Source organism: Phyllopteryx taeniolatus, chromosome 23 (assembly GCF_024500385.1).
Source record: "Phyllopteryx taeniolatus isolate TA_2022b chromosome 23, UOR_Ptae_1.2, whole genome shotgun sequence".
Taxonomy (NCBI): domain Eukaryota; kingdom Metazoa; phylum Chordata; class Actinopteri; order Syngnathiformes; family Syngnathidae; genus Phyllopteryx; species Phyllopteryx taeniolatus.
Genome location: NC_084524.1, coordinates 3591962 through 3615878, shown reverse-complemented (window position 1 = coordinate 3615878; position 23917 = coordinate 3591962). Strand labels below are relative to the sequence as shown.

Here is a 23917-nt window from a genome sequence, read left to right as displayed (position 1 = left end):
ATCCGAGGTCGGGTGCTGTAAAAATATGTCTATAATTCTCGATCCTTCAGGCATTTTGACAAAACGTCGCATTATTAAGACATTTGGAAATTGCATATGTATCATTTAAATTATGTCAAACAAGACATATGTAGAACTAGAAACAGCAGGTTTATTTCTATTTGAGATACAATGTACAATATTTTCATTAAGTATCTACCAACAGTGTGACACAATATCATCTGTCGAGGTTATGGGTGACATTAAAACAATAATATTCTGTTATATAAAACCCCTCTTTATGAGTTACAAGCATAATGTAAAAATGTTATAAATGTATGAACAGTGACCTTTAAAACATGGTTACACGCAAACTATGTTCAAGTATCTCTCAGGGATAGGTGAGTGTTTACCTTGACAGTGCACGTTCCATAAATAGTATAAATATGATGCAAAAACATTTAATGTAGTAGAACATACATTCTAACTCAAAAACTTGCCATCCATGTTTAGGTAAGTAATAAATTTACAGTTAGCATGAGCCTCAGCTCCCTGCTTGTCAAATAAAATGACATTTAATTTATATTTTATTTTATTTTATACATTTTATTTGTATTGAAACAAAACCACGTGTGAGTACATGTTGTTTCGTCGGCTGGAACGGTGCAAACCATTGCTGCGTACAGCATGAAACGATGTGGCTCCAGTAAGGCTAACACGTCTACGGGGAGTACATTCAAGATCAACTCGATTTGGATGCCTTCAGAACTTCGGGGCCCATGCAACCGCTTATACAAATACCGTCACTTTTGATCTAGCATACGGTGCATGCGCAAAGTAGTCACATTGCTTCACGAACACAATTCCACCAGCTTGGCACGCCGACATTGGATATAAAAAGTCTACACAGCCCTGTGCAAATGCCAGGTTTTTGTGATACAGTGTAATACATTTAAAAAATAAATAAAATGAAAAAGAGCCCGACATAAATCATTTCTAAACTCAAACTCTCACCTGTACAACTCCATTAAATAATCTTTTCAGAAGGGGGAAGTAAAAATCAACTGAGATAATGTGGTTACATAAATGTGCACACCCTCTTACAAGTGGGATGTGGCCGTGTTCAGAATTAACCAATCACATTCAAACTCCTGTGAAATGAGAGTCAGCACAGCTGTCACCATTTAAAGTGCCTGTGAGTAACCCCAAATAAAGTGCCGTTGTTCATTTTTTGCTTTCTAGCTCTGTACTCTTCTGCTGACTGATACCGGTCAACAATGAGATCCCTCTGATGCTGTGGAAGCTCTCTACGACTACAAACATGTCAGGAAAAGCCTACTAGAACACATGGACTTTATTTGGGGTTAATCTGACGCACTTTAAATGGTGGCAGGTTTGCGACTGACCCCCATTTAACATGAATTTGAATGTGATTGGTAAACTCTGAACACACCCACATCCCGTTATCGGAGATTGCAACACTTAGGCAACCACATAACTACTAAGCGGTTTATTTTTATTTAAAATATGTTTTTTTCCCAGTTGAGTTGTTCAGGTTATAGCTCACATTAATGGTGGAAGCAGTGATGAAATGCTTATTTCTTTTATACCACCAAACCCAGGAATTTGAACAGGGGTGTGTGGACTTTTTATATATACTGCATGGATGTATTTTAAAGAAATTTGCACAAATACTCCCCCCCCCCCCCCCCCCCCCACATTGTCATTATGGGGTGTTGTGTGTAGAATTTTGAGTGCGAAAAAAATTAATTGAATCCATTTTGGAATAAGGCTGTAAACATAACAAAATGAGGAAAAAGTGAAGTTCTGTAAATACCTTTTTGGGATGTACATTATGCTCTTTTCTGTTATTATATGTACATGCATTATTCTCATTCTCTACTTGCTGGAGACAAGTTTCAATAGCTGCTTTCGTGGCCTGTCAGAATGTAGACGTTGCTCAGTGCTGACGGCTCGTTTGTCGGTGTGCTCTGGAGAATGATGTCCCTAGGGAAGGAAAAACATTGAATTCAAGGAAACATCCCCAGGTATGCAGCTATTAACAGCTAACAAGTATATAACAGGTATAACATACCTGTTTGTTCCCAAAACTCTGAATACTCGACTCTCATCTGTAATTTCTTGTGTTACCTGCAAATCAAGTACAATTCATCCTGTGAGCTATTTTTGCTCCAATGGCGTGGTTGCACTCGCGCAGAAATCTTGAAACCTGGATCCATCACCTCATTAGAATGAAAGCTCCTCCCTTTTAGGCCGTGCTTCCAGAAAGCCAGCACGCTGTCTTGCAAGCAAACTGTGACAAACAGGACACAAACAAATTGAAAACACTCACCCTTTTTTCAATATTTTTTTTTTTTTTTTTTTTTTTTTTTTTTTTTACCGAGCGTGTCAATGGGGAAGTCGAACACCATTTCAGCAGCTAGCTCCTTGGATGGAAGGCCCTGTAGGTTTACAATCTTGACAGTTTCTGTGGCGTCAAAAGTCAAATTTAGTATATTAATGTCACGTTTGAAAGATTTGGCCAACAGAGGGATCGCAATTTGTCCAAAAAAAAAAAAAAAAAAAAGAGGTAGCGTACTTTCTATTGCAACGAGAACAGTGTCTCGGTCCAACTGGGTGACCTGTACTGCCTTGACAGCCCCGTTTTCTGCAAACAAACATTTTAAGTTTAGTTTCCTATTTTCCAGAAAAATAAAGTTCGTTTTTCAAATTTAAAATCGCAATAATGCATAATGAGAACAATGTTTTGCATTTTCGAGGTAAGAAGTGGTATGTTTTTGAGATAAGTCGTAATACGAGAATAGTCACTTTTTTCGAGAAAATAAAAAATAATCGATCCATTTCTTGACAGCCGTTTTCTTTTTTAACCAGGAAACGACCATCCCTACCTGGCTCTGAAATGGGCGTGCCATTCAGCTCAATGATATCAAACTTGAGGTTCCCACTGGCGCAGTCTCTCACCCCGACGCACAACTGAGGGAACTCATCGGTGACCAACACCAGCAGCTCGAATACCGCCAGGGAGTCGGGTAGCCTCGCCGCGAGGTGCTAGGAGCAGAACGGAGGACGTTCAATCCTCAGACGTTTGGCGCCTTATCTCCCAAAGCCACGGGCTATGCAAACCTTAAGATGCATGAACTTCTGGAGGGGCTCGTACCACAAGAGCAGAACTATGCCCGACGGAACCGCTCCGCATAAAAAAGTACTGTCTGTGTATGGGTTTCGAGCTGAAAGACAAACGACAAGTCGGGTGACTGAGCGAATGAGACATCGAATAGAACAGAAAAGAAATCCTGCAATGATTTACCGACGCTACATCTCCTGCAGCCTTTCGTGTCAGGGATCTTCACGGATAAGGCAAACTTCCTGAGGAGACAACGTACACAAATTCAATGATGTCGTGGCATAACACTGAGTGTCCAATCCGAGCGACTGGAGGCTATACCTTTTCGCACGTCGTCTCGGGACAAACCTAACCTTTATGAGCCAAGGCTACCTTCGAAAAATCTTCCTTGCACACCACCAAACTAAACTGTCCCAAAAAGTGGATGCACGGGTTTCTAACATTTAACAATTCTGCCTATCACTATACGTCGCTGGCATAGATAGATGAACAAGGATGATTTTTTTTATTTTTTATTTGATTTTTTTTAACCTGTTATTTGCAATACAAAAGGCACACTAAAAAGGTGCTACTGAGTATGTATATATATATAAATAAATTGAGATTGTTTACTAACCTGCACATTGTGAAAACAAACTGGAATTTGCAAGCTTAAAAAAAAGAATGGATATTTTATACTAAGTTAAGACGTCCTACCTGGTACCGATCCTCTCGGTGAAGCGGGTCGTGCCGAGCGACAGACTGCCGTGTTTTTTCGGCAAATGTCCCTTCTGCTCGAAAAGGGCGGTCAGACTGTGCGAATAAAGCTGCGACGATTTTCCTGCAGTGCGGTGGGAGGTGAGGGGAATTTCCGGTGAGAGCGGGCGTGAGATACCTTGCGGCGTGTTTGTGCGACGCCGTTACCTGACACGGACATCAGCACGTTGTTCATAACGTACAGCCATGTGGATCGCTGAGGTAGCAGCTGTGTGAGGGAGGACAAGACTACCATAGTCAAACACAGGAAAAAATATTAATATACAGTGAATGTCACATATGTGGGAGAAATGTCATTTATTTTCAAGATAAATTCATATTGTTTTATTTTATTTTTTTAGGAAAAAAGACATACAGGTACATCTCCAATAAATTAGAATATGGTAGAAAAGTCCATTCATCTCAGTACTATAGTCAAATATTACATAATTTTATTAAACACAAAGGAAAATACTTTGAGGGCAAATTCCTGCCTAATTTCTACATAGAAAAATCATTTTGATTCTTGATTGTTTGTTACGTAATATTTTAATAACACATTCACTGCCATTGATGGCTTTAGAAGTCAAATATCCATGTGGATTGGGAAGGCTGGCAGTGAATGTGTTAAGCAATATTGTACTTTCGAGATTAAAAGTAGGCGTCGCTGGCGTCAGGGGGAAATCTTCCATCTTCAAAACCAACACTTCAGGAAACCAAAAAAAAACTATTTTGTTGAGTCACTAACAGTGCATCATCAGAGAGCTTTAGATTGGTCAATATTTTGTTAAAAAAAAATTATAATAACACAAACATGTGGGGACTGACCCAAAAATCTGAAATTGACCAAATTTGGAGATTGATGGTTTTGGCCCGACGCCGGCGATGTTTTCAGGATTAAAGTCAGGATAGGAGAACAAAAATGTATATCTTTTTTAGATAAAAGTTATACATTTTAGTGATTAAAGTTATACTATTGTGAGACAAAAAGTCAAATTTAGTTTGATAAATAGTCGAAATATAAGATCAAAATCGTCTATTTGAGATCAAAAGTACGATTTTATTTTTGGACGCTATCCTCCAGCCTGCCATCTTGTGGCACCTTTTGGGGTGTGTCAATTCCTCGTGGATTTCCCCTATCTCCGCGAAAACCAAGGCAACACTGTATACTGTGAAAATAAAAATAGTGTAAAAATAATTGCTATTAACAGCAGACTTGCGCAAAAAAAAAAAAGCGTGACTTTCCGCGACAAATATATTCCACACACACACACACACAAAATCCTGATATAGCAGGGGAACCAAGTCATTTTCTTGCCTTCTCTAGTGTATCTTCATGAAGTTCATTCAGGTTGAGTGTGTAGATTCCCTCCTCTGCTCCAAGAATAAGATACTGGTCTGAGAGGGCGAGATCAGTCAATACTCATCTACTTTTGCTTTTAATCATTTGAAACAAAATGAATACATACCTCTCGTGCTGGGGAAAATCCAGGTGACAGCACAGTGGATTTTAAGAGGGCAGCCATTAAACACTTTGGAGAAGCAGGCCCCCATCTAAAAAAATAAATAATAATACACCGCACTCGTAATTGATGCTTTTCTGGTAACCTGTGGCTGCATTTTAGTTGTATTTCAAGGCACATTTTTTTTTTTTTACACTGTTCTAAATTATTATGCATATATGATTTATGCTTACATTTGAGTGTTACTGGGGAAGGTTTTACACGTAAAGTGCATGGACTATTGTGGAAAAGTGAACAAAATCAACATATTCCTTACTCATTTGGAACACAGCGGAGATCATTTGGAAAAGAGAAATTCTTTTGGCTTTGAGTCAAAACGAGGTTTAAGCATGCCGTGTGAGGAGTCCAGTCCGTGGGGTCATTTTAGGGGTTGCATGCGGTTAGACGTAAGACTTACATGAACTTGAGGGGTGGGAGGAAGTCCATGAAAATCAGCCCTCTAGAAATATCAAAAAGTTAGAAATAACAAAAAGAAAGGGAAGGATACAGCGAACCCCCATTTACTATTGCTCAAAATAAATTCAAATACAAAAATCATCGTGTTAGCACGTGAGACAAATATTAGTCTAATCTGAACGCGAAGGTGGTTGAAACTCACAGACTCCTCAGTCTTTTTTCTCAGTGTGCTCCATTCAGGGGAAAGCGGCGTTTCTTTTTCTGCGCCGGCTTTCCTCGTTTCTGCCGTCAGAGCACCGCCGGCCGCCAGACACGGGTCGCTGCAGCGCTGCCTGACGTCCTGCGTGGCCGAACACCGGGCCAAAACTGCAGACGGACAGTTTTCATAAGTCGCGTCCAGCTAGTCACGCGTTTGCCGAGGCGGCGTGACAGGGCCGTACCCGAAGAGTCGGTCGAATCGGGGGCGATGGAAGCGTCCGGGCCCAGCGTACAGCTCGGCCTCTGTGTCACATCTCTGTCGCCTGTGTTGACGCTTACAGAGCAAAAGGCAGGCAGGGAGGCTGTCGTTGGGCTGAACAAACCACTCTTCCTCCCTCCCTGCAACAAGAAATGAAAGATGACATAAGCGACCGTGCCATGACAGTGCATACGGTAAGTATTGACAGTGCTTCACTTTTTCCACTTATTTCACAATGGAGTAAATTCATTTTCCCCTCAAAATTCCACACCCACCGCATTATGGGGGAATTTAATCCAGTTTGGAATAAGGTTGCCATGAAACAAAATGTGCACGTGGTTCATCACTCACATCAGTAGAGGGCGCCCTTCTTATGGTTAAACTCCTGAAAGAAAAAGAGGAGCCAAGAAATCCTGATCAGCCTCTGACTGGGTAATAACAACTGAGACACGAGATTGGGCGAGAGTCAGACGACCTGCCCGGGACCCCCAAAGCCAAACACATGGGGAAAGGGCAGCACATAAACACACTCACACAAAGATGTGAACCAGTGGGTTTGTGGTGAATCACAGCCAGAATCCAGATTATGAACATGGCGGGATTTTTAGGGATTGGGGTCTGGATTAGGAGGAGGGGCTAAACACAAACCCACAGGAAGAGGTCAGGGAGCTGATGTTTACACAACAACGTCGTCAACACAAATGGGACGGGCGAGCTGGAGAGGATGGACGTGGCCTACCTCAGCTCCAGAGCTTGCTCCACACATTCCAACAGGCTCCTGCAACCAACAGGAAGACCTGGTGTTTATCTGGCTACAGGCCCCGACGGCCCAGAACAATGGCAGGGAAGGAACCGGGGCTGGGGCCTTTTTGAAATGTTTTTTGCATCTTTTACTGCATAAAGTTGAGAACCAGCACTGGTTCTTGTCATTAGTATAAACTATCCATTCATGTAATGTTTTTCAGTTGAGGTTTACTGTCAAACCAAATATAAAACAAAGCACTCCACGTGCAATTTAAACAACTACATTGCTATGCCTTACGACAGTGCATTTAGCCTAATGCTAACAAACAATGCAAAACACCACAGACATACTAACAAATAGCATCGGTGTTGTGGTGTGTCAACCCTTCAAGTCACAGACATATATTCTTTATCCTTTGTGATATATGACTAATACAACTTACTGAGTCTGTCGTGAAATTCTTCTTCATCTGTCTCTGTCTGTATTATACTGCCCCCAAGTGGTCAAGGCGCGCACACCAGAAGGAGCAGTACAATGTCCATTGAATTAAAGCAAGCAAAAAAAATAAAAAATAATGGACGAAAAGTTAATTCTTCTCCAGAGTCAGCAGATGGTATCTCCACTTCTTCGAATCAAAATTGCCTTTGCTCCATTGGAGTGCAGTCAGTCTGTTTGCCAGCCTTGGACTAAAGGCACCCATTTTACTTTAAACTTCAAATTTGCTTCAGCCGACTGCTCACAGTCAGTGTACAGTATTTAATCCAATCACAAGTCAGGACTCGGCCGGTACATATTCACGGCCTTACGTTCAGTCGGAAATGACAGAACTCTTAACACAACACGTAACGGTATGGTCGCGACAGTATTTTTGCACTTTCAAATTCATGCCAGATTGATGATGTGCCAAAAATGATGATGATGATGATTATTATTATTATTATATGACACGGAAAGGCGTCTTACGGTGACTCGTCGTCATCTCCAGACAAGCTCCAGTCGTCGTCGTACGAGACCTGGTGGGGAGAAAACGACCACATTGGCTCGAGTACATGATTGTTTATTTATGGACAAAGCGATTGGAGCGAATGTCCGTTACCAAATCAGGACAAGGTTCGGTGACTTTCCTCAGTGGGGGCCCAAACTTCACCTGGTCAACTGTAAAAATAAACACACAAACAAATAAATTAATAAACAATAATACGCAATGGCAGACATGACATGGGGGGGCAAACTGAAGCAACAATATAGATAGAACGTGCGCGAAAAATGCTAATTTGTGACCACAAATACTAATACTACAAATAGTTGGGTCCCTGGAGTGCTCGCACACCTATCAAGTGTGAGATTTTGTGTTTGTTGACGTGTGGGGCTATAACGCCTATCTGTCCGTTTTAAAAATCCAAAATACTACGCAACTAAAAGTCAATGAGGTCAACACCAAGTTCATTGATAGTTTGGTACTTGGGCCGAGAACGCAGACGGGGTAAACGCCCCCCCGCCACGCAGGCGCTGTTTCCCGGTGACCTAGTATGAAAGTACCAGTGCGTGTCACACACACCACTGGCATGTTCTCTGTGCCATCCACCGAGCAGGCCTCCAACCATCCCACATGTATGGGCGAGGGCGGCCATCGGCAGGCCAACTGAGGGCCTTTTGTCCTCATTCACATCGTGGAGATTACACCATTGAATTTTCAGACAAGGGAACCCACTCTTCAACGCAAAATATATCGAGACATCCGGTTACGAGCTGCCACTTCTCTGGAATACTTGAGAAACTTATTTTTTGGTGAGTTTCAAGCATTTTTGTCGATCCGGGGTGGGCAAACTTTTGTGCTCAAGGGATATATTTGATCTTTTAAAATGGGCAGATGGACCACGTCATTGGTAAATGAGGTTTAAAAAAAAAAAAAAAAAAAAGATTCCTTTGTCAAGTGTTAATTATGACAAATGAATCAATCATTTAATGAAATAGGGAAAATAAATCTCATATTTTATTATATTATTTACACTATATTCATTTACCAATTATTTAACAAATGATAACCGAATACAAAATACATTAAAAAAAAATAAAATACATTGGAATTAATTCATTTTAGGAAATGCTTTTGCTCACCCCTGTTGTATGCAGCACTTACATTGTTCTTCAGACACGGTTCTCGCGACAGGCAGGTGTTTCCCTGCTGACTGGATCTTGTCCGGAGCCTCAACCCCAATCTGTCAACAGAGACGGACGGGATGTATGCATTTTACGAGATACAGTGAACCCCCCACCGTTCATTGCGACGGATACATTCCAGACCTCACTGCTTTAGCATTTTAAATAGATATATATATATATATATGTATATTTTTTTAAAACACGTTTTAAAAACATTCAAATTCATTAATACATGTACATAATGTACTATGTGCCTTTAAGAGGCAGGGCCTGTTGGTGTGAGACATCGGCGAGTCAACGTGCGAGTGTCTGCGAGTGAGCTGTGGCCCACAGCAGCTCCAGCGTGAGTGTGCTCATTGTGTGTTTGACTGTTCTACCGGCGTTCAATAAACGGCTGAAAACTACCGGTGACTGTGGCTCTCCTTTCCCACATGCGAGGGCATGACAGTAAGACAAAACATCTCGCTGCTTTACCTCCAGCTCATTGTCGTCCATGCTGTGTGAGCTGTGCAGCTCGGGGTTGTTAGCAGTGTCTAGCAGCTCGATGACTAGGTTGCGGGTTAGCAATTGTGTCACAAATGGATGCTGGAGGAGAAGGAGGAGGTAGATGTAACCTGGTGGGCGCCGAATGGAAGGCAAATGGCAAAGCGTAGCCCACTCACCTGTAGCAGCGTCTCAGAAGATGGCCTTTTACGAGGGTTTTTGATGAGTGCCATCTTGACGAAGCTTTGGAAGCCTGGAGACCTATGGCGTCATTGCAAAAGCAAAAGGATTAAAGACCAACAGTGAAAGTATAAATAGTGATGAGCAAATAAGTTTAAAATCACCACTTAGTTTTCTCCTTTAGTTTTGGGGGTTGGAAGCTGCTCTTGGACATCAGCATCAAAGCTCTGAAACATTAAATATGCAGCACTTCAATGTGGCAGATGACCAAAGAGCAGAAGTTAAAAAAAAAAGCACAACGCTACACAACACAAGGTGTGATTTGCGCCTAGGTCGCTGACCTCATTGGATGGAGGTCGAACATGGGGGGCTGGAGCTCTGCGAGCTCAATGGCTGTGATGCCGACAGCCCAGATGTCGCACAGGTGGTTGTACCCGCCCTTCTTCTCCACTGCCGCCACCTCTGGAGCCATCCTGCAGGCATGCGGATGAGTTCATTTCTTTTATCGGGTTATTAAATAGATTCCAGAGTTCCTCAAGGTAGCGTTCTAGGGGCACTCTCCTTGTTTTTATATACGGTATATTCATTTGACATTGGTCTGCTCATTTAAATGGTTGAGAACACGTCATAGAACTGAGGGGTCTTCAGGGCACACTATAAACACACACATCAACAATCGGGCCGTAGTTCAGCAATCTTCCCAATCCGATCAAAGTCAACAAAAGCCTGATTATCAGATGTCTCAAGAAGATTATCCTGGGTGTCGGGCGTGGTTCGGGTGATTGTACCTTACGTCTTACGATCCAGTTCAATGTGTACTAAAACGAGTGCCCTTACCAGTAGGGTGTTCCGATGAAAGACTTCCGTTTGGCCACGGAGGCGCTGATCTCCGCTGCTACACCGAAATCCGCTACAAAGTACATGCGCACATGTAAATGCGTTTATTACGATACAATCCGATTTTTGCATGTGACAAAGCAGGTATACGTCCGGATCTCAACTGACCCAGTTTGACGTCCCCTCTTTCTGTCAAAAGGATGTTTGCGCCCTGTTGAGATATACGTTTTCATACACAAGCAAATACGAACTTGTTGCATGACACAACTTGCTGTACCTTGATGTCTCGGTGCATTTTGCCTGTTTCGTGCAGGTGGTACAAACCCTACAAGACATAAAATCGCATTCAACAACACAGACGTCTTTTTGGAATGTGGGAGAACATGAAAAATCCACACAGGGAGGCCAGAGAGTCGAACCCCAAACCTCAACAGTAAGGGCCACGTGCTAAACACCAGGACACTGTGCTGGCTTAATTAACAACCAATATACTGTACTACAATGTATTTTAATGACTAAGTGACAAATTTTAAGGCAGTGGACTTCCTACAATCTCTTCAAAGTGGAGTTTACACCACTTTCCATGAAATTTTTGACAAAGTCACTCCTAATGACAGAACACGGGGTATGTTTCTCCACACTTGTGTCATAGTTGAGGGTTAAAAGTGCTACTTTGCTGTCCTGTGGCTGGCGGAAAACATGAGTCACCGCGCTGGGAGTGACCCATTGAGAGATTTCACAATGTAACAGCAGCCTGTCATGTAATCCATAAAAAGTACACTTTTTACCTGGAGGGTTTCTCTGCACACATACGCAATCTGTTTCTCCTTTAATGGGCCTGTCACTTTGGGGGAAAAAAAAACAAGACAAATACTAAAACAGTGCAAATGATATATACAAAGAATTGTATCTATTCATACTGTGGTAGATATCCTGAAGGGAGCCTCCCCCGCAGTATTCCATGCAGATCCACAGTTTAGTGTTCCTGGCCATGAAAACAAGCTTCACATTAAAAAGAACACAAGAATAATAGAATAATACAGTGTTCCCCCACTACATTGCGGTTCATTGTTCGCGGCCTCGCTATATTTTTTAGCGATCCTTTTTAAACCGGGTTTTTACATTCTACTTGATTTACGAGTATCATTCGTTCCGTGACCCAAAACCTATTCTATTCGCTCAATGGAAATGCCACTAATCCGTTACAGCACCCCCAAAACCACCACAATGTTTTTAATAAATTAAATGGCACGGTACGATAAAATATGACCAAAAAAAACATAATAAAGGCGAAGGCAAAGATAAACTCATTTTATAACATTTAATGAAGCCAAAAGTACACTAGTCACAAATGTGACTAAAAAGTGTGATCTGTGAATATTGGCCCTCTCGATTGGCTATATTGTTCCACGTGACTTCTGTTACAGTACATTCGATACGATTTTTTCTACATTTGATGTGCACCTGTGGTAGCTGCCAAAGTAGGCCACAATGTTCTTGTGCTTGCACTCCCTCATCATGGTGATCTCCTGCTGGATGGATGTGATGTCATCACCTGGGCAAAACACAACCACTTCAAGGTCAGACTGGGTTTGGCCCACGAAACAGCATGCGACGTCTTGGCATGGAAAAGAATCTCTGTTCCAACTGACATGGGTCCAGCTTTACAATCTTGATCGCGGCCAGTTCAGATGTGCGGATGTTCCGAGCCTGGATCGGGATGAGGGGAAAAAGAGGAAGTCATGGACTAATCAATGGAGCGGGTTTAAAGCACGGGTGGCCAAACCTTGTTTCATAAAACAAGAAAATGTATACACAAAAGTTTCTTTTATTTTAATCATTTATTTCTGTCTCGGCCCCTATTGCACCTTCGGAACAAATCTTTCCAGTCTTATTTCAGCCCATTACAGTGATAAACAACATGCAAACCACACGCAGACAGCGACGACAACAACGGCCACAACAAGCTACTAATAACGCGTTTCCTCCATCAACATCTTCAACATGGGCAGGGCTCAAAAGGAAAGTCAGTTTTGGTTTTCAGCCACATTCGCCCAACATTCTTTCGTGCTATTCGTGCTATGTTCGAAAGGTTCAAAGGGCGCAAGCGTTTTTGAATACGTTGCCACATCAATGGAGGCACGCACAAAAGTAATTCGAGACAGCAGGCCGGCGTGGTAAAGTGGTCGTTAACACATCTGCCCCACCAGTGGCAGGTTCCAGGTTCAAATCTCTGCTGTGTGGAGTTTGCATGTTCTTGTGTGGGTTTGCTCCGGCTTCCGTCCACATTCTAAAAACACGTAAGACTCAAAATGGGTCATAGGTGTGTGAATGGTTGTGGACCTTGCTACTGGCTGGCAACCACACTATAAGGATAGGCTCACGTTCACCCTTGACCCTAATGAGGATAAGAGCTATAGACGATGGATGGGTGTAGGATATGAAAAAAAAAACAGGGAGGGCTTGGATTCGTTTGGTTTCTACCCCATTTGTAGACGTCACGCCCGAAACCTTTGCCCCGTATCACCAGCGCAAGAGGCTTCGATCCATTAGCAACTTGCAGACTTCCTCCTGGAGACGACACACAGCGGCGGTGGCACGGTATTTTCGCTCTGGCATCCGCACAACGTCAAACGCGCGTTCGCTTCCTGTTTTCCTTCCTGTTCGAGCACCGGGTTTCCTGTGACTCAAGCGATAGTGGTGACTTTGAGAGAGTAACGACTGATGAACCACTATCGTTCCATATTTCTCATGATGGTATTTACACCCCCCCCACCCCCCAAAAAAAACTTTTTCGCTGTCTCACGTGAGCTCCGAGCAGTTTAACGAGCCTGCTGAAGGCTCGTACTGTCACACGTCCGGAGGTGGGGACCTCATTGTTTTTCTCCACATTTTCGCCTCCCACCGAGGCGAAAGCGAGCCATTGTCCGCGACTGTGCGCACTTCTACGTCTCCATTCACACTACACTTTACACAAGTGCGAGGCAAGAAGAACTAGGGGTACTAGGAGCATGCAGATGTCAACTAGTACCCAGTGTTGCTTCACTACTAGTAATGTAGTTGTCCTACTAGTATGCCAATATTAGTGTGCAGAATTGCCATACAGTAGCGGAAAATAACTGGTAAGACGGAAATTATATTTTTCTCAAATTTTCCAAAATTTTCAATGCAAGTGACAGTTATTAAACGTTAGAGTAAAATTGGGATGTTTTGAAACAAACCAATTTCTAACAGTATCTTTGCTTGTGGATGCTCCAAAGGTTCTCAATAGGGTTGTGGTCAGGGGAGGATGGAGGGGTGATGCAGTTTTTTTTAAAATGCTTATCATTGGGAGATCAAAACATTTTAATTATATTCTCATGGTTGCCAATTTGAAAATTATTCCTAATATTTCAGAAAATCTGAGAAAAAAAAACGTCATTTGCATAATTTGGTGTCGTAAGACAATTCAGAGCACGAGTAGAATGACTATGGCGCACTAGTAGAACGACGGTATCGATCACGTTTTTTCCCAAACGTTGCACTAGTTGACACCTGTGCACTACTAGTGACATTATAAAATTATATTGGCAAACATCTTGCTAATCACTAATAGTACTAGTTACGTGGAGATGCCAACTAGTAACATGTAGTTGTCCAACTGGTATGCATAGGTTTTTCTACTCGCGCAGAAACGTCATAAAAATGGTAGGAAAAAAAACGTGCCCTTATTTGTCTTCAGTGCAAATAAATGCACAAGTGGCATTATGACAAGGCATTTGAACATTTATTCAGTATCCTAAGTATCCCGCTTCAGGTTGATGTACTAGTATGCTCTTTCTCCTCACTACTCGGACAACTATGGCATACTAGTAGGACAACTGTGTGACTTGTGAGGCAACACTGTGCACTCATTGACATCTGCACGCTACTAGCACTACTGAAGCGCTAGATGTTAACTAGTAGAACTTTATTAGGTCACTGGTAGTACTAGTAGCATGCAGCTGTCAACGAGTTCACAGGCAAGCCATTTGAGCATTTGGTCACTATTCTTAACCAGTTGGCATCAGGGAGCGGTGGTCATTGGGCCACATGCGCACCAGCCAAACCAAAATATTTACAAAATTTGTATTTAAAAAAAAAAAAAAATGCATTTCAACAGATATTCTTCCTCTTAACCATAATCAATAAACAGCAATAAAAATAGAGACATTTCTTCTGGTTTAAATTCACCAAGGTGTTAAATCATGAATCCTAGACACTGTATGTAGAGTGTACCTGTACAAAAATCGAAATCTTTTCACAGGAAGTGCAAAAACGTCAGTGGGGTCGGAAAGGAGGTTTGACACGACAGTACTTAATTTGCTCAACATACTTTTTTTAGTAGTCACAAATGTATGAAATTGTGAGGATTAGAAGGAAATATTGCAAGTCAATGGTTCAACATTGGGATGCTTTTATGACGTTGAAAAACTGCTGCTCTCACCTTGAAGACGTCCCCGTAGGTGCCGCACCCGATCCTGTGGATGAGCTCGTAGTCGTCCAGAGGGTCGAGGAACGACACCCCGATCCGGTCCATGCTCGCTCGCCGCTGTGCTGCTGGTGGCACCTTTGGGTGCTGTGGACGCTTGTTTTTTTCTCTAAGCGGCGCACATCCCGGTTTGCCGTTCCTGACTTGGAGGACAAAGAACGTCAATTGGCAGCGCCCCCCACCCCCTCAAAAAAAAAAAAAGAGAAGAGAAAAAAAAAAACACACGGGAACAAACGACTTGGAAAGAAACGCGCGCTTTACTCTCCACGTCCACGCTGCGTGGAAGAAAAACCTGCTGGAGTCGAGCACGCATGAGCACAACACAACAGCACGCTGTAAAAAATATCCGACAGCAACAATCGTATACCACGGGACGAATCCTGCAATTTTTTTATTTTATTTTTTTTTAAAAGGGGGTAAAAAAAAAAAAGAGAATACATTCAGTCAAATCATTTTAATCTTAAATTTTGCAAACGGGTCAATAACCACAACATAACAGTGCGTGTTGGTTTCTTACCTGGCTCAAGGTGATCCGCTTTGTTTAATCAGCCATGAAAAAAGAAAAATATGATCCCAAATTTCAAAAGAGTATTACTATTGTATTTGAAACAGAACAGGATCGGCTGTATTGTTGTTTTAATGAAAACAATTAAAAGTAAAATAGAACAAATGAAATTCTAACTTACAAAAACAAAACATTTTTTTAAAATATCTTAAACGAGTCAAATTGACCCACAACATAATATCGTGTTCGTTTCTTACCAACAGTGCTCATGGGTCAATGTGATCCACTTTACATTGAATCATCCATTACAGTATATTGTAATGGCAAGCAAAAAATAAATACAAAAAAAATACTTTTTTTTCCCTCAATGAAATGGGGAGGGGGAAGACAAGAATATACTTAATCCTAACATTCTAGAGGTATTATATTAAATTGACCCGCAACCACACAGGAGCATATAATGTGTCTTTGTTCATCTACCTATGCCAGCGATGTATTCTGTTGAAACATTATTATTAACATTATTACTCTGTATTTCAGTATATGCGGTATACTAATTGTGAGATGTTTTTCTAAACGTAAAATAAGGGCTTTGGCTAAATAAAGGTTGGGAAACAAGGGCGCCCAGAGATCAGCCTCCACTTCTCCGTCTTTATTACCTGCAGATACAAAAACAAACAAACAAACAAACAAAAACAAAACAAAACCACACGTGAGGACCGCCTAAATGCGATTCTGTGCGGACAGTGCGTGGTCTTCTCTAAGTCACGAGATAACGGGCCGAGCTCTGCTAACTGTCCAAACTAAAAGGCCCCATCTAAAAAAAAAAAAACAAGTTAAGGCAACATCGAGCTAGCAAGAAAGAAGCTATCCTTAGCGCGGAAGTGGACAATGTTACACAGTAACTATCCTAAATGGACTTTCCCAGCTTTCAGTCTTTCCAACATGTCCTGACGAAGCAAAGTGAATTGGGATCACCCTCATGATGCTTTGGTTTGTTTACCAATAGGTCTGATATGTAATTGTGTGCGGTTGCACTGTACGGTCATCCCCACGTATTCACTAGTCACATTTTTTTTTTGCGGAACCTATTGTGCACTTTATGATACCGCAATATGGCGCCATAGCTCTGTCTAACAGGAAAGTAATATGTCGGTGTCAAGGAAGTATGCTGAAGTGATACATCTCGACTGTGGGACAATCTTTTTTTATGTCGGGCAAAATGTGTGTTGAAATTACTTTTGAATTTGCACATCGTATTTAAAGTACGCTAGATAATGAGAAAATTGGAGCTGCATACAATATTTCAAACTTTTTCACTTGCTGAGCTATCCATGATTTTTTAGGCCAATTGGAATACTCGGAATTAAAAAAAAAAAAAAAAAAAAAAAGCGCTGCAAAACTGGATTATTTACTTTCAACTGTGCAGCTTTTTGACCCTTGAGAATGACTTTGCAAGTTCTAAACATTTTAGGGAGGGAGTCAGTTACACGCAGTTGTTTCCGCTAATGGCAGCAGGGCTCATTTGTAATGACGGCGTTTGACTGAAAGGAATCTGAACTGGTGTGCACACTAGGTTTCGTCCTAAAGCGACTTGCGCTGCCTCTTCATGAAGGACATGGAGTAATCGCCGGGCGGCGTGCTCTTCTGCCTCTTCATCTGAACCTGAGACTGGGCGGTGAGCTGCAGCTTGATGGCGCTGGAGTTCACCTTGGCGGCGCGCAGCAGCTCCTTCATGCCCTTCATCTTCTCACTCTGGAAGGCGACGACGGGGGCGGCCGGGCGGGGCGGCGGCGCCGGCGACGCCGCCCGCAGCGGGGAGGACGCCCCCGCGTTGGAGCCAGGGGACTTGGGTTTGCCCTCGGAGCGGCGGCGGGCGCCTCCCTCTCCGACCTTCTTGGGCTGGACCGTCGTCGCGGTTGTGGTGGTCTGGGAAGTCGGGGAGGTGGGGGCGGCGGGGAGGGGAGAATTCTGCTCCTCCGGCTTGGACTCCCTGCGGGGGCCTCGCCTGCGCCCCTCCCAGGGATCCTCACTGGACGCGTCGTCGTCATCCTGACATTCTGGCTCTTTGGTGATGATGGACACTTTCTGACGCACCTTGAGAGAGGCGGGGGGGACACGGTACACCACACAAAGATCAACAAATTACACGACTCACAAAACCTTTGGGATATTCAGCTTTGGGTGAAATTTCAGGATAAACCTAAAATGCACTTTAACCTTTACATGCAACCTTATTTGACCTTCTCTGAACTTCTGAATGGACATGTACAAGCAAGTTGGCCAGATTCATCCTGAAATTCAAGACGAAAGTCCAACTTTTTGTGAATGGTGCCATGAATAGTGAAAATCTGTGAAAAACTGACACCCCCCTAAAACAGGTTTAGAATTGCTCGGAGATGCCATATGATGGCGGTTCACCGCTGCCGAACTGCAAATAGGTGTCGGTCATAGTCCAGATTAAGAGGGAAGCTATTTTGTGTGGGCACTTTTTTTTCTTGTTGTGCCAAACAATCAAAATAGATATTGTATGTAACTGACAATAAAATGAATAAGAATAAAAACTTTTGCACTTAGATTCCAGTCGTTACTTGAGGTTTAATCTGGACTGAAACTTTTACACTGGTACGTGTACTACTTCTTCAGTACAGTGTGAGTACTTCTGCCACGACTGAAAGTCACGGAGTGGCCTCGTCAGTCTCCAGACCTCAACCCAAAAGAAAACCCGCGATCCGAAGCCTCACTTGACTTATACGATACATACAGTTAATTTATTTTTCAGTGTCGTCTGTCCATCACGATTGGGCGGTCGGTTCCTCACCTGTGCCTCGAAGCGGCTGAGGGACTGGACCAGGTAAGTGGCCCAGCCCACGTGCAGCACTGGCGTGGGGCTGCCCTCCTCCCACTTGCAGATGCCGTCGTAGAAGCACAGCAGGTGGGCGAAGCATTCCGGGTCCTGCAGCGCCGAGAGAGCCGCCGCCGCTGCCGCCTGCTGCTGCTTGGGCTGCTCCTAAAAAAAAAAAATATGTAAAACGTTTGAAAACAATAGCCACCAAGATACTTCCGGGTGGCAGAGAAGTGAGGGATTTCGGGCCTTCTTTCTTACCGCTTCACCCGCATCGCCGCCTTCTGCGGGACTCTCCGCAGCGGCGGCGGTCTCTTTGAGCAGAGTGGGAATGACGTCATTGGCGATGTCGAAAAACTCTTTGTAGATCTCCTCGTCCTCGCGGAAGTAGTTATAGCTGCAACAAGATGGGGATTTCGATGGTTAGGATTCAGGGACCTCAAACCTTTTGGGAGCACTTACGGGGGAGAAAATATTCAAAAGACACCTTTTACCAACGCCGATTAAACATATTGTAACAACCATGTGTACCGTTAAATGCCATAGTAATGACCACAAAAACCTTTTATAAAAAATAAAAAAAAAAATTTATTCTTTGACCCAAAGCCAAGGGAGAGAGGAGTAATTAGTTTACTATGTTCCACCTAGGTATGCCCTTTTTGTAAATGATACATTATTTATTGCAAGTTACTTGGCGGCGCCCAGATTGCGAACCACTGGTTGAGATCAAGCGGGGTGAGATGACAATTTCCCTATTCGGAGTATCATGACGAACCGGACGTTAATGCAAAGAGCATGTGTGAGAGGAAGAGGCTGAACCCACACAACAATGAGGAGGAAGCTGAATACGTCTATTTTTAGCTGCATTGAGGGAAGACTTTTATTTTTTATTATTTTTTTTTTTTTGGACTAGCACAACATCTGAGGCTCACTGGACCTTTGTAGATAATGCATGCATCATCATTAAAAATAAAAACAAACAGAGTTGGCTTGTAACGATTTGAGAACAAAACAGCACAAGCATAACAGTATATGACGACTATAACATTACATTCGTGTCTGTATGAGGACCCCCACCTCCACCCTACGGCACTCCAAATCAGTCAACCAAGCATTTGCCGCCCTCTGGTGTCACTTGGATGCAACGTCAAGAACTTACTCCTGCATGACCTGGGCAGCGTCGGCCCACGCCCTCAGCGCGTCCCGCACGTTCCTGTGCCTGTAGTGGAAGCCCGCCAAGTACATGTAGGGGTAGATGTGCTCGTTGTTGTAATGTTTCTGGGCCGAGCTGACGGCCTGTTGAGAAAGTGAGAAAGTCAACATCAAGTACAATAACCTCCCTCACCCATTTGCGGTGCACCTTTAACAAATTCACCTACAGTGGTGTCTTGAGAGACGAGTGACTTAACTCGCCAGTTTTTTGAGATACGAGTCGTCGTTTCTGCCGAAGTTTTACTTCGACTTGTGAGGGCTGGTGGCAGTGAACTCAACGAAACACACTGTACAACTAGCATCACTTTGGCAAATAGTAAACAATTCATCAAAAAAGAGGCTTCAAGCTGTTTAAAACTCATTCACTGCCAGCCTTCCCAGTTAACGTGGATATTTGACTTCTAAAGCCGTCAATGGCAGTGAATGTGTCCCAGTTGAGGTTTTGTGAGACTAAGCATATAACAAAGAGAATTGCACCTTGTCTATTCAAAACAACTACAAAGCTTAGCCTTTCATTCCACTGGCTTAATGCTAATGCTAAATAGCATCAATGGTGAGGTGCTATATCCCTTGAAGCAATGGATTGAAGAGAAACAGGAAAGCAACACATGTAGAAAGACAATTTAACTGTCCTCAGTAATACACTCTATCCTCTGTGAAGAACGACTAATATTGGTCCGAGGAGTTGAAATATCAATGAACCGTATTTGTCTGTCTTATAGTGGCCCCTTGTGGCCAAGGTGGGCACATCAGAAAGAAGAGACAAGGGTTTTGAGTTAAAAGCAGTGTCACGGAAAAAAATAAACTCATATTTCAAGGCAGCATTGTATTTGCATTTTTTTCCCGAGTGGAACCTATTCTCTATTCGTCACTTAAATGTCTCCTCTGTGTGCTTTTTGTGCTCTTTCTAAAAGGCCTTACAATGAATGCCACAAGGAGCAGCCAGGTTTAATCAGGGCTGTCAGTGGAAATTGCGGAGATTTCAAGATTTTTAAGGGAAATGTTGTAAGATCAGTTTGAAATGATAAAGTGTTTTGAGATATTTTATTGTACACTTACGTTGCTGTACCAATACGTCAGCCTTACCTTCAAGTGGATTTCCAGTGGGCTCTCCTTGCCTGGCATTGGGTCCTGGTCTTCCAGGTCTGCCAGAGTCCCCATCGCCATTGGATACCTGAGATGAGGCACAGGAGAGGTTGGGGACACCGAATTCATGGTAGCCCCTTTTGACACCTCTCGCTTTAGCACACTCACCTGTCCAGGTCACCTCGTTCATAGAGCAACCACAGTAGTTTCTGTGCAAAGAAAGAACATTGGGACACTTAATCGCCATTGTCGCAATTATGGGTAAAATCTTTTGAAAGTATATTTAAAGAAGACATAGTACGCAAAAAAAATAAAATATTCTCATGACTGACATTCTTGGGTCAAAATACACAAAGGATTTCATATCACTTAAAATCTAGTTGTCATGCTATTTTTTTTAAAGGGTTATTCTTTCCGTCTCAGCATGGCTTTCGTTACCATGACGACCGTAAGTAGAGCTAGGGGGTTAGGACGAAGCGAAGGCTATCCGCAATGTCCTCGACGAAGCAACCTTCCCGACGACTTCCAAAAATAGCCCCTCGGAACAAATCTAGCTACTTTTTCTAGCATCGGTGGAGACTCTCAGACTCCATATATAATATAATATAATATATATATATATATGAGGGAAAATAATGAGCTAAAAGAGGGTCAATTCAGGGTTGCGTGTTTTGCGGTCACCTGCTGAAGCTGCAGCAGCTCCGAGCTGTCAGTGTGCAGGTCCAGTGAGGGGTTGATGGCGCACACCATGAAGGCCACCTCCATGTTGCGGTCGCATTTCATGTAGGAGCCCTTGAGGTACAGCCAACTCTGAAGGAGACACAAACACGGTAACGGTTGACAACGTTCGAACAGCAAAAATCTAGGAATAATTGCACAAAAAAAATTCATCAATGAAATGTAAAAAAAAAAAATAATTAAGAAAAAGGTCATAATTGCCAAGAGATGCCACAAGATAGCAGCAAAGCACTACTATTGTCTAAATGAAGCTCCTCAACTCACTTCAATGTAGTTCCTCAGCACCAAGATGCCAACAACGTGCTACTTTTGTATCAATAAAGAGACTCAATTCACTTCAACATAGTTCCCAGATTTTCACCGAGTCTGGAACGTATCCCCAGCTGAATTTGGGCTTCACCTTTTCGTTGACTCCCGCCGCAACGGTCTGCCCTCGCCGGTCTTCGTTCCCCTTGCCGTGCCAGGTGACCTCGGCCGTCTCGTCGCCGCACTTGCCGAAGATGACCCAGGCGTGGTCTTCGGACAAGGCCAGGTGTACGTCCTTCAGGGCCAGGACCTGGCAGGCCGACACCACTGCAAAGGCGACGCCCGAGCTGTCCAATTTGGTCCCTTAATCAAGGATACCATTGTTATTTGTCTGGATGATTTAAAAATATATATATTTGTAACCGCCTGCACAGTTCAAAGCTCCTTCCATTTTATGCTTGTAAATTTTTGTGCTCAAATACATATACATTGTAGTTTTAATTGAGTTTAAAGCATTTGGGAGGAGTATTTTATGGCTTAAATTAAATTTTACAAATGTTCTTCATTTGGTCTCTCTATATTGTGGATTTCTATCTATCCCAGTTGGATTTGGAATGTAAACCACCAGATGAATGGAGGACTTCATTGCAATTCTGTTGCTTCTGTGGAGATTGGTGCAAGATAATGCCGCTTATGCTCACCATCGTCGAGAGATTTTATTTTAAGGTCATTTCGGTCAGTCCTACTTACCGGTGATGAGGCTGAAGAGAGACTGGATGTGGGCACGGTCTTTAAAGTAAGAACGACTGAGGCTGTTCCAGATCACGTCCGACACCTTCTTCACCAGCTCTCGACTGGACCCCGCCGCCATCCGCCTGTACTGGGACAGGTCCACGGCCCCGCGGATCTGCGCCGTGAAGCGCTCGTACAGCGCCGAGATCATGCCCAGCTCTACGGTGGGGAAACACGAGTTGGGACAGTCCGGCTCCAGCGGCTCGAATCGCACGCCGGGCACGTTGACGGGGACGACGCGGTTCACGGCGAGGAAGTGCTCGATGAAACCCAGGACCAGGGAGAGGAGGGCGAGGTCCGGCTCGGACTTGCGGAGCTCGGCGTCGAAGAGCTGAACGACGCCGTCGATCCCCCGCAAGGGGAAGTGTTTCTTCTGGGATGAATGCAAACCCATTGTGTGTCTTCTGATGCAGCCTACACCTGCAATACTGGATGTAACACAACACATCAACAAAACTTGTGTTGTTGTTTTTTCCAAATGACAATATGCTAGCAGTGGCTAAACTAACATATAAAAAGGTAAGTTGTCCCATGTTGTATCAGTACTATGAGGTGCCTGTTGTATTTAGCCATATTTTGCTTCAAAGAGTGTTTTTCAAAAATATGCATATATTTATATATAAATATACATTTAGATTAAATTAGATCTAACATGTAATACAGGATTTAACTATTTACGTTGACAAATATTGTTATAAATATGCATAAAACTGAATCAAAAAGTCACACCACTTTTTTTAAACATTGTTTGAAGCTAAATGTGCCAAAATGTTGCTGTCGTGGTGGGCGGGGCACTCCGAGCTAAAAAGCACGCACACACACATTGAAAATAGGCTAGGCTAAAGTTAGCATTTGGAGCCTCATTGAAACCGGCGTTACGTTCAAACCTCGCTTCAAAGTCCAAAAGCGACTATTCCGACGTCGCATCACATCGCCGCGAGAGTACGCAAAAGCAGCCGTGAGTCAGAAGCCGACAAAAGAACAAACACCGGCTTTAGCTGACCGGCGACCAGGTGCGGCTAACATGCTAACGAGCTGCTAGCTTGCTCAACCGACTGTTTCACATAAAGCGAAACGATGTGGAAAAGAAAGTCCGAAGGAAATAAGCCCCGCCGTGCTACACTTGACTGCAAAAGCCTCGCTCCGGGGTCGAAAAACACGCGGCGTGGGCCGTATCACGTACCCCGTTTGCTCAGCAGTACCCCAGCCACATTGTTTTGTGTTTTGTGTCGCACTTCTTTTGCCGCGCACTTCAGTCTGCGCCGAAAGTCACTCCGAATACGTCATCACGCTTTGTGCGTAACATGACATCACGGCATGAACCCTTCAAGTGCAGCGGA

The 23917-nt window shown here is 43.3% G+C and overlaps 2 protein-coding genes across 4 annotated transcripts; both read right to left on the bottom strand.

Annotated features, from left to right (window-relative positions):
• Window positions 1-131: 131 nt before the first annotated feature.
• On the bottom strand, window positions 132-16152 carry map4k2 (mitogen-activated protein kinase kinase kinase kinase 2). 2 transcript variants are annotated; one of them, XM_061763224.1, is made up of 32 exons: window positions 15109-16152; window positions 12296-12353; window positions 12108-12198; window positions 11564-11628; window positions 11432-11487; window positions 10921-10968; window positions 10812-10854; window positions 10644-10716; window positions 10148-10279; window positions 9971-10033; window positions 9806-9887; window positions 9618-9728; window positions 9121-9199; window positions 8077-8135; window positions 7944-7993; window positions 6975-7013; window positions 6587-6620; window positions 6219-6375; window positions 5981-6144; window positions 5780-5821; window positions 5329-5413; window positions 5178-5257; window positions 4028-4088; window positions 3821-3944; window positions 3308-3366; window positions 3124-3227; window positions 2889-3048; window positions 2579-2647; window positions 2381-2467; window positions 2223-2293; window positions 2075-2130; window positions 132-1986 (listed from the first exon to the last, which is right to left on the bottom strand). In XM_061763224.1, exons 1-32 carry the CDS (start codon window positions 15199-15201, stop codon window positions 1899-1901), a joined length of 2583 nt encoding a protein of 860 aa, XP_061619208.1. In that variant the 5' UTR covers window positions 15202-16152; the 3' UTR covers window positions 132-1898. The 2 variants fall into 2 exon arrangements, with proteins under 2 accessions (XP_061619208.1, XP_061619209.1); XM_061763225.1 differs by lacking the exon at window positions 6975-7013.
• A 137-nt stretch (window positions 16153-16289) lies between these two features.
• men1 (multiple endocrine neoplasia I) lies at window positions 16290-23844 on the bottom strand. 2 transcript variants are annotated; one of them, XM_061763226.1, is made up of 10 exons: window positions 23761-23844; window positions 22536-23005; window positions 21940-22148; window positions 21483-21611; window positions 20970-21010; window positions 20802-20889; window positions 19663-19799; window positions 18765-18900; window positions 18480-18668; window positions 16290-17755 (listed from the first exon to the last, which is right to left on the bottom strand). In XM_061763226.1, exons 2-10 carry the CDS (start codon window positions 22969-22971, stop codon window positions 17243-17245), a joined length of 1878 nt encoding a protein of 625 aa, XP_061619210.1. In that variant the 5' UTR covers window positions 22972-23005; window positions 23761-23844; the 3' UTR covers window positions 16290-17242. The 2 variants fall into 2 exon arrangements, with proteins under 2 accessions (XP_061619210.1, XP_061619211.1); XM_061763227.1 differs by having other exon boundaries at window positions 17262-17755; window positions 18480-18634; window positions 18828-18900.
• Window positions 23845-23917: the final 73 nt, after the last annotated feature.

Excerpts from the sequence above, each read along its gene's own strand:
- map4k2 (XM_061763224.1), bottom strand. The coding sequence starts at position 15,201 with ATGGACCGGATCGGGGTGTCGTTCCTCGACCCTCTGGACGACTACGAG. Across the intron at positions 6,376-6,586 it reads GAAGGGCGCCCTCTACTGAT|GGAGGGAGGAAGAGTGGTTT; the intron begins GTGAGTGATGAA and ends TTCTTGTTGCAG. Across the intron at positions 2,131-2,222 it reads GGAGCTTTCATTCTAATGAG|GTAACACAAGAAATTACAGA; the intron begins GTGATGGATCCA and ends CTTGATTTGCAG.
- men1 (XM_061763226.1), bottom strand. The coding sequence starts at position 22,971 with ATGGGTTTGCATTCATCCCAGAAGAAACACTTCCCCTTGCGGGGGATC. Across the intron at positions 21,612-21,939 it reads CGGCGGGAGTCAACGAAAAG|AGTTGGCTGTACCTCAAGGG; the intron begins GTGAAGCCCAAA and ends TGTCTCCTTCAG. Across the intron at positions 18,669-18,764 it reads GCGGCGATGCGGGTGAAGCG|GAGCAGCCCAAGCAGCAGCA; the intron begins GTAAGAAAGAAG and ends TTTTTTTTTTAG.